This window comes from Arvicanthis niloticus, chromosome 5 (assembly GCF_011762505.2).
Source record: "Arvicanthis niloticus isolate mArvNil1 chromosome 5, mArvNil1.pat.X, whole genome shotgun sequence".
Taxonomy (NCBI): domain Eukaryota; kingdom Metazoa; phylum Chordata; class Mammalia; order Rodentia; family Muridae; genus Arvicanthis; species Arvicanthis niloticus.
In genome coordinates this window covers 1,020,884-1,030,604 of record NC_047662.1, presented here as the reverse complement: position 1 = coordinate 1,030,604, position 9,721 = coordinate 1,020,884, and the positions used below count along the sequence as shown (strand labels likewise).

At 50.1% G+C, this 9,721-nt stretch overlaps 1 protein-coding gene across 3 annotated transcripts; it reads left to right on the top strand.

The window, feature by feature from the left end:
• Window positions 1–475: 475 nt before the first annotated feature.
• On the top strand, window positions 476–6,775 carry Faap20 (FA core complex associated protein 20). 3 transcript variants are annotated; one of them, XR_013110281.1, is made up of 5 exons: window positions 476–563; window positions 1,000–1,144; window positions 1,258–1,538; window positions 4,283–4,434; window positions 6,206–6,775. XR_013110281.1 is itself a non-coding variant. In XM_034502061.2 (4 exons), exons 1-4 carry the CDS (start codon window positions 502–504, stop codon window positions 6,276–6,278), a joined length of 561 nt encoding a protein of 186 aa, XP_034357952.1. In that variant the 5' UTR covers window positions 476–501; the 3' UTR covers window positions 6,279–6,775. The 3 variants fall into 3 exon arrangements, 2 of the variants coding, with proteins under 2 accessions (XP_034357952.1, XP_034357953.1); XM_034502061.2 differs by lacking the exon at window positions 4,283–4,434; XM_034502062.2 differs by lacking the exon at window positions 4,283–4,434 and having other exon boundaries at window positions 6,110–6,244.
• The last annotated feature ends 2,946 nt before the right edge of the window (window positions 6,776–9,721 follow it).

Below are 9,721 nucleotides of genomic sequence, written 5' to 3'. Positions count from 1 at the left end.
TTTCACTGAGCTTTACTCCCCTGGGCTTTGCGGTTTCATTGCCTCTCTCTTTGGCAGAGAAACCCAGTTCCTCCTATAAGAAGAAGAAGATGATAGCAAAACTGGACCTGGGAATTTGGCCCTGTCCACAGGGCCCTCCTGAAAAAGGCTACAGAATTGGAAACTGAGGCAGGGCATTATCTAGTACCGCTGGGAAATGGCATCGGTAAGGCAAGCCTGACAGCATGTGCTGACATAAGGGAGCTCAGGCTCCAGGCTGCCTGCACAGGGTCGGGTGGGCCCAATCTCGCACTCCTGAAAACTGGAGGGCAGCTCCACCCTGTCCCGCCTCTCCCTCAAGGCGGCAGTCTCCTGTCCCTAACGGTTAGATTTTCAGTCACAAAGGGGAGCTGGCACTTGGCAAAGCGGAGAGCAGGGATCTGGAAGCGGCCGGAGCCGGTCCGGGACGGTGGGCGGGTCGGGTTGTAAGTCTTACTTCCGCCGGACGCTGTTTGGAGAAGCATGGAGGAGGAGCGGAGGCTGCGGGGACGGCTGAGCCGCCGCAGGCCGCCCGCGGGGGGCGGGTGAGGCTGGACCGAGCGGAGGGGTGGGGTCCTGGGGGCTTTGGAAGGCCCTGGGACCCAGGGAAGGCGACGGGGGGCGCCGCGATATTCCCGCCTAGCTGTGGGGTTCTTCGCACACGTGCATCCCGCTCCGCCTCTCTCCCAGCGTGGTCACCTCTTCCACCCCAACCCTGCGGTCCCCCCACCCCCACCTCCGCCACCCCTCTTCCCATCGCCTATTTGGCCTCTCCTTTCGCAGCTCCAGGCTCCATTTCCCCGTAGAGTCCATTTACGCTTCCACATGAGGCTCATTTCCGTTCCCTTACTGTGGACTCCATCCTCCATTACCCCACTGTGGACCTGCTCCTCACCCGAGCCTTGTTACCCCTCACTGTAGAACCAACCCTTTGTGACCTCCACCATGCATCCCCCGGCTGACGCTTCTTATGCTTCCCAGGCCTCCTAACTGCCGCCCCTGGTTTCTCTCCGAGGGAAGTAAGAATGAGCCCTGGGCCGCTCTGCTGCGAAGCACCGTGAGCGGGAACTCGGATTGGACCCCGAATAGTCAGCCATTACCACCGCTGCCTGCTTTCCCCAGCCAGGTGTGTCCAAAAGCACTAAAGAAGAACGACCTGGGAGAAGTGGGTTCTCAGGTCCTTGGGGGGAGGGAGTCATGGTGTTGGTGACTATGACCTTATGGGCACCTGCTTTTCAGGAGTCTCTGCCTGGCCCAGAGTCCACTGTGCCTCCTGAGGTCTTCACTGTGGGATCAAAGACTTTTTCCTGGACGCCTTTTCCACCTGCCCTTCGTGGCTCTGGAAGCTCCTACCACCTGTTTCTTGGTCCTGAAGACTCCCTGGGGTCACCTACTCCATCCTTGAAAGGATGCCCTGCACTGGATCCCCATCAGACTCCCAGCACCCAGGAGTGTGTGCCTGTGCAGAGTCCGTCTGTGTTGCTGAGTTGCCCATTGTGCCAGAAGGCATTTGACCCCAAGTGAGTGTCCCATCCCAGACCAGGCTTAAGGCTTAACCAGATATAAAGTCCACCGACTTAGGAGGCTAAAAGAGTACCTGGAAGTGGCTCTGGCCTTTTGTTTATATAACTAACTTTTAAGATTATAAATATTTATGTATATGTGTGCATGGCTCACATGCATGTGGAGGTCAGAAGACAAGTTCTTGAAATCTGTTCTTGGCTTTCACCACGTGAGTCCTGGGGATTGAACTCAGGTCCTCAGGCTTGGCAGCAGGTACCTTTATTTGCTGAGCCTTCTTGCTAGTCCTGTTTAATCAAGCACAAAGTTAGCTTGATTAAACAGCTATCAGAACATAAGGCAAGTGGAACCCTAGTTCAGACCTCAAGAGGCTCCTCCAAGTGATTTTAAGAAAACCATTTGTGCTGAGCTGGGGGTGGTAGCTTATATGACTTTAATCCCAGCACTTGAGAGGCAGATGTCTGAGTTCCAGGCTAGCCTGGTCTACATACTGAATTCCAGAATTCTATGTAGAGAGACCCTGTCTCAAAAAAAAATGCATGTATTTATTGTCTAGTTTATCTACATGCACAGAGGGTTTGTGCACAGAGGTGCCCATTGCACAGAGGCCAGGTCAAGTTTTTTCTTGATCACTTCCCACCTTGTTTTTGGAGAAAAAGTCTCTCACTGAACCTAGTGCTCATTGATTTGGCTACAGTGTCCAGCACTAAGCTCAGGTCCCACCTATGTGTCCCGCCACCAGTACCTGGGTTATGAATGCATATAGCCTCTTACACTGGTAATGTTTGCATAGAAGGTACTTTACCAACTGAGCCAACTTCCTAACCTCCAAAATGTACCCCCCCCCACTTTTTATAAAAGAAAAAAATCAGAATAGAGCTTTTATGAATTTGGGAGTATCCCCAATCCTACCTCTCAACAACAGCTATCTCTACTTGGACAAGGGGATGTTGAGTATGGTTGTTGAGTCAAGTTATGGCTGTCCCCAAGTGGGGTCCTGTTTATGTGACAGTGGATGGTTTGTAAAGTTAACCCCTCTGTGCTTCTTACCAATCATGAGACCCAGGGGCAAAAGCTGAGGGCTCTAACCCTTTTAGGGAATTCATTCTCAAAGAGCTCATCAGATTCCTGATCTTGTCAGGGCTCCTGCTCCCCTCTTTCTCCAGGACAGCTTTTTGATTGTTCTGTCCTTGTCTGTGTCTAAGAAAAACCCATGAAGACAGGGCCATTGAAGAGGGACTCTCCGTCCACTGGCAGTCGGCTGTATGAAGGCTTGGCAAAGTGCCTTGGTTTTCCAAAGTAGGTGTGAGCAAGGTAGTCTCAAGTCTTAGCGAGTTTGGAGTGATTATAACATCTTCACATTGAACTATAAAGGAACTGGGATGTATTTGACTAGACTCTCTTGAGGTGTCAGCCAGATCACCAGGCTGACTGGGGAGAAATCATGTCCCATGGTCTTCAAGGAGTTCTGCTCCATTCCTGCTCCACTGCAGGGATGTTGTCACAATGGGCAAGATCTGTTAAGGAGGCAGACTGGCTCTGGGCAGGTCAGCTCTACACAGTGAGCTGTCATATGTCCTCTCAGGGCAGTCTATGCAGATATTGTTGCTCAGCTGAGCTGGCACAAGTGAACCTGGGGATGCCCCTCAGGAAGGACCCCACCACTCTTTCCTTCCTTTAGCCCAGTGTGAGCCACACAGAGCACTGTTTTATTTCTAAAGGTGGCAGGAATAGATACTAGGTTGACATGCATACAGTGTTCTTCATTCCAAGATCTTGCTGCTCTATTCAGATACTTCATAAGTCTTTCCCCACCTTTGGGTGTGGTACCCCCTAGTTTACCAGCCTGCAGATACTCAAATCCTTTTAACAGAAAACAGTTGTTACATCATAGATCCTATATCTCTAAGCTTTATGGAAGCAGCTGCTATCCTATATTGCTTAGGGAGCAATTGCAAGGGCAAGTCTTTATTTTGAATCTGCAGGTATAGGACCCATAGATAGGGAAACCACTGTATTTTCTAATATCTATGTGTCAGATAGGCAACCAGTCAAACTGTATACCAGATGGAAATGTCCAAACCTTTACTAATATAGTGAGACCTGGTGGTTGTGATTTTTCTGTGTGTGTGTCTCTGTCTCTGCATGTCTCTGTCTGTCCGTCTGTCTGTCCATCTGTCCCCCCATAGCCCCCCAGTTGTCTGTCCCTCTGTCCTTTTATTTCAATATGTAACCTAGGCCTTGAACATCAGAGGCCAAGCTGTCTCTTTGCCTCAGCTTTCGGAGTAGTTGGAATACCCAGTGTGTATCATGCCTGGCTCATGGTACATTCATAAACTGGAATGAATCTATATTGCTTTGCTATAGCCAGGGACAAGCTGTGCCCAGGAGTTAGCAGGAGCCTAGTTGTCAGATGGGTGCTACAGAAATAGCTCCTGCTGTAGGGTGGTATCTGGAGGAATCCCGAGAACCACTTGAGGAATGACACCTGGAAACTCCTGACAGATGGTCCACATGGAACCTTGGGGTGCCTTGCAGAAAGCTGGAGGGAGGGAAGTGTTAATACCTCAGCTGCACTGGCTTCATGAACTTCAAAGACTGTTTTTTGGCACTGCTGGTTGAGAGAGCCATTGGAAGTCACAGGACCTGGGAGCAGGGGGCATCTGATATGAGCTCAGGTTAGATGAAGAACCTTGTTGTCTTGTCCATTCTCTGTCCATTGATCTGGATGTGGGCCACCTAGGATGCAGTGAACAAGCCATATCCTGGGAAGCCTATGAGGGCAAGTAATGGGTACCTGGTTTGCTGTCAGTATATCCAGAGGATCCTTAGGATCTGTGACCTCGCCACCTGAGGACTTCTGTGGCTAAGTTCACCACCCTCAGCACATACAAGGTGAGCTGGCTACTGAGAGACACGGGGCAATGTGATAAGAGTTTTTCACAGGGTTCTGGGTTTGTTCTACATTGGGAGATGGCAGCCCTGCTCTGACTGGCTCAGATGAGATTGTTTGATATTGGTCTGGGGAAGGGGACTCATTGTGGTGGTCATGTGCCTTCAGGAGCTATAGGGAGGGATGCAAGACAGAGTCTGAGAGAGGAGTGTTGCTTGGTAGATTACTGTCTGAGGATGGAAGGCTATAGGGTATTCAAAAGAAGCAGGGACTCGTGAGCAGAGACCAGTAAGTTTTGCCATTCTGGGGGCATGTCCTGGTGGTGATATCTAAGTGATAGCCACTGCTGAGCATTGTCCTGGCAGTTCTACTGACCACCCTAGCTGGGTCACCTCCTCTCTCTGATGGGCAGAAGAAGTCAGGGGTGGAAAACCTGTCCATATGCTATCCTTGTTCTTTGGCTGTGATGCCCTTTCCCAGGCCACTGGCCCAACACTCCTGAGGTACAGGTGCTGTATGGCCTTCCAGAAATGCAGTGCCAGAGGCTATTTGACTAAATCTTTCATGGTGGGGCTTGGTCCTTTCACATCAAGAAAATATTCCCTAGTCAGACATGGTGGCACATGCCTTTAGTCCCAGTATGCGGGAAGCAGAGGCAAGTAGATCTCTATGAGTTTGAGGCCAGTCTGATCTACAAAGTGAGTTTCAAGACAGTCAAGGCTATATAGGAGACCCTCTTTCAAGCCAACCAACCAACCAGCCAGCCAGCCAACCAACTAACCAACTAACCATCTCCCTCAAAAGAAAGCATTCCCAGGCTGGGTACCTCCTGGGTGTGATGATGTCTGCCTTTTGGAGGATGGCAGGCAGCTATATGGAGGGACTCATAACTTTAATGCATATTTGTTTTGGGCAGCCCAGTGAGCTTGGCCTTCATGAGCACTGCCCTTGTGCTGATTGATGGAAACACCTAATAGATTTGTCTGGACAATATGCCGATATGTTGTAGATAGGCTCGGGGCTTGCGGGGTGCGTGCACTGGACCTTTAGAGCCAGTGTAGAGCCTCCAGCTTCCCTGCTGATCTGTCTGCTGAGAGTCTTTTTGTTTGTTTGTCTGTTTGTTTGTTTGTCTGTTTGTTTGTTTTGTGAGACAGGGTCTCACTATGTAGCCCTGGCTGTCCTGGAACTCACTATGTAGACCAGGCTGGCCTTGAACTCATAAAGATCCACCTGCCTCTGCCTACTGAGTGCTGGGATGAAAGGCATGCGCCACCACACCTGGCTTTTTTTAAAACTTAAATTACATTTTGTGTGTGTGTGTGTACAATAAGTGTGGAAGTCAGAGAAAAACTTTATTTTCTTCTATCATGTGGGTTCCAGGGACTGAAGTAGGTCATTGTGTTTGGCAGTAAGTGCTTAACTCCTTGAGTCAGAGAGTTAAGCTTCTTGGCCCCAGAGAGCCTTTGGGGCTAGCTTTAAGCATGGGCCAGGATGAATGAGCCAACAGATGGCATGGGAGCTTCTCAAACATTGGTCAGGGTAGGAGTCTATGGAACTAAGAAATCTCTGGCCTAGAGAAGGGTTCCCAGGTAACGGGGGAGAGGTGGTGATGGTGGGGTGGCTAGCTCGACCTAATAAGGTTATTAAAAGGTGCATCCTGTTTACTGTTCCCTCCAGCTGACCAGCCATGGAAGAGCCCAGGACTCTTCTCAGTGCTTCAGCACTATGTGGAGGCCTTTCCTCTACCTCAGGACTGTCTCCTCTCTCCTGCAGGCTGACCCAGCTAGATGTGGATAGCCACCTTGCTCAGTGCTTGGCAGAAAGCACAGAAGACGTGGTATGGTGAGCTGCAGGGTGCCTTGCTGTCTCTTCTCCTTCAAAAGTACATAATGACATTGGGTGTGGCTGCTTCTTTGCGTGGACATCTGAGTACTGGCTTTTTCTGGTTTTGTTCGTGGGCACTGGACATAATGCTGGTCACTGACAGCAGGCAGCGGGGTTCATCTTTATTGTCAGCCTAACTGGATTTGGAATCCCCTAGGAGTCACATCTCAGGGTGTGCCTGTGAAACTGTTTCCAGAGATTAACTGGGAAAGGAAGTCCCACTTGAATGTGAGTGGCACCGTGGCCTGAGGTCCCACTGACTGAATGTGTGTGGCACCGTAGACACACACTGATTGAAGAGGGAAAAGGGAGAAACCGAGCTGCTCCCTGATTGGGGGTGTGATGAGATGCACTTCTTACCTGCCACGGCAGTTCTAGCTGCCTTTGCTACTGTGCCCTCCCTGCCGCAGGGACCGCACCTTCAACTGTGAGCCAGAATAAATCTTAAATTGCTTTCCAGTCTTTTGTCATAGCAAGAAGAAAAATAAATAAATAAACCACCTAGGCAGGGGCGCCAGGAAGCACCTTTTCCTGACTGCAAGAGTGATATACTGGGTCATGTACCACAAACATTTTTAAAAGGAGATAATTGTGTATAGTTGTATGTGTCTGTGTAGGGATGTGTGCATGTGAATGTAGTTACCCATGGAGGCCAGTGGAGAGCATTGGATCCTCTGGAGCTACAGCTGTGTGTAGTTGTGAACTGCTGGAACTCTGTAGGAGCAGTGTGTCCCACCTGTTGGAGCATCCTGGTAGACCCTCCAGTCATGTTTTAGAAGAGTTTTTTATTTAATATATGAATATCTGCATGTACACCTGCATGCCAGAAGAGGGCCCAAGATTTCACTATAGATGGTTGTGAGCCACCATGTGGTTGCTGGGAATTGAACTCAGGGCCTCTGGAAGGGCAGCCAGTGCTCTTAACCTCTGAGCCATCTCTCCAGCCCTTCAGTCAGGTTTTTATCTTTCTCAGCGCACTCACCTCTCCAGTGAGAAACAGCACTGCAGGCTGAGGCTCATCCCTGTTACTGAACTGAGGTCTTCCCCCCAGTGATGATGATAGAGCCTTTGGGAGGTAACAGATCATGAGGGTGGAGTTCCCTCAAGGGGATCTGTGTACTTACCAAAGGGGCCTTGGGGGACAGAAACCACTATCACTTGGGATATAGCAAGATGCCTGTTCTCAGTGTCACCAGAACTCTCTATGTTGGCAAATTTACATTGTTTTCTTCTTGTGCTAAATAGTGGGCTCTGACACCCACTTAGGCCTGGCCCTGTCCCTGTCCCCAACCCCCTTGTGTTTTTAACTCACTCTGTGACTGAGGACAACTTGATCTTCCTGTCAGAACCTCCTAAGTGCTGGGATTGCAATGTGCCCTACTAAGCTTGCCTGTGTCAGATATTATTGTCTACGGAGACACGTGTTGGCCTGGGGCTGGGGACAGGCATCGCCTGAAAGCCAAAGATAACCAGAAAATCTGTATTTTCCTTTCAAAAGTGGTTTCAATGAGTTCAGTAGTGAGGTGTCTCCCATCTGCAGTCTTAGCAGGTGATGGTGAAGGATCAGGAGTTCATGCCCAGCCTCTCCTACATAGTGAATCCAAGGCCAGCCTGGACTACAAGAGACTCTATCTTAAGGGCTTCATATAAACCAGCAAAACACATGAAGGAGCTGTGGTGTGTCAGAGTGCTGGGTGAGGACTCGCCATGTGTCAGGCCTGGGCGCAATGCCTAGACCCCCTCCCCCCTGAAAAACTAGCTGTGTGGCCAGGTGAAGAGGCACATTTGAAAAGGCTGCTATGTTAGGGCTCTCCTAGAGGACATCGGAGAGGTGAGTGTACACAGATGAGAGAGAACTCCCTGGTCACTCGCTGAAGAGAGTCTGACAGGCTACCTGCAGAATGGAGATCCTGGCATGCTGGCAGCTGACTCAGTCTAAGGGAAAGGCTTAGAAGCAGGGACAGCAATGCTGTGGGTCTCAGTCAGAGGGCCTGAAGTATGTCCCAGGGAAAGGGGGGAGACCAAGCCTGGAGTGCTGATGTAAGTAGTCCTGTGAGACCAGTCTCTGAAAACCCTCACAGATACACCAAAATGATATTCTCTCATATTTTCAGAAATTCCTCATCTAGTTAGCTGGCACTTTCCTAAAGAATAATATATTTTATGTATGTGAGTACACTGTCGCTGTCTTCAGATACTCTAGACAAAGGCACCGAATCCCATTACAGATGGTTGTGAGCCACCATGTGGTTGGTGGGAATTGAACTCAGGACCTCTGGAAGAACAGTCAGTGTTCTTAACCACTGAGCCATCTCTCCAGCCCCAGCTGGCACTTTTCTAACTGCAATTCCAACACTATGACCTCAGACAGTAAAGCTATGGAGGGCCCGGAGCTGGGAGAGCATGCGTGGTCAGCGCTGTCTGATGTTGTAGTGGCACACCTGTCCAAACCTCCAAAACACGTCAGGAAGAAGAGGGCATGTATGGGACTCTTTGTTGTGAGAACAGACTCAGGTCATGGGGATGGGGCCATGGGCACTGACCAGGCGGGTGTGTGGGACACTCATTCTTCTGTGTTGAGAACCTGAATGTACCTTGGGAAGACACTTAGAAAAACAGAAATAAAACCCTCTGCTTTCCCCAAACACCCACTTTGAATACAAATAATAACAGGAAGGGCATTTTCATCAAAGTCTTTAATAGATGTGCAAGAGTAAGAACGACCTTGGCTGTGGAGGGCGAGGACATCGCCCACAGAAGGAACGCTGGCTCCACTGATCAATTGTACAAAACCACATGGTTACTGTGTTACAATCATGAAGTCACCAGTGCCTGTGAACCATTTTCGAAAGACGCACGCTCTCTTACCCGGAGCCGTTTGCAAACGTTAGGATATTTCCCCCAACCTCCCCCCGCCCCCAAGTCACATTTCAATAACATCCTTCACTTTCTTTAATTTATAAAACAAATTGCTATATATAAAAATCTCCCCCTCTGGTGGGCACAATATTATTCACACATTTGTACATGAGCAGCCGAACCAGTAACCAGCAAGTCATTTGGCAATAGGGCAGTATCCAAATAAACACCCCCATGTCTAACAAACCAAGGGACCCTGTGCTGGTTAGGCAAAGGAGTTGTTGCTGTCCCTGGGCAGCACACTGGGAGGAAAGGACTTGCAGGAGCCCATTTGCATTTGGACCATCTGTGGGCTCTTAGCAGCTCAACTCATAGGCAGCTCTGACTGCACAGGCCTCAGACTGGGCCTCCAGCCACTTGGGAGCCCCCTCCCTGCCCCCCGCTAGGCTGGATACCCCTGAAGAGCCCCCAGGCTGGGCTGGATACCCCTGGGAGGTCTCCCAGGCTGGGCTGGGTACCCCTGGAGAGCCCCCAGGCTGGGCTGGG

Excerpts from the sequence above, each read along its gene's own strand:
- Faap20 (XM_034502061.2), top strand. The coding sequence starts at position 502 with ATGGAGGAGGAGCGGAGGCTGCGGGGACGGCTGAGCCGCCGCAGGCCG. Across the intron at positions 1,145-1,257 it reads TGCCTGCTTTCCCCAGCCAG|GAGTCTCTGCCTGGCCCAGA; the intron begins GTGTGTCCAAAA and ends CCTGCTTTTCAG. Across the intron at positions 1,539-6,205 it reads CAGAAGGCATTTGACCCCAA|GCTGACCCAGCTAGATGTGG; the intron begins GTGAGTGTCCCA and ends TCTCTCCTGCAG.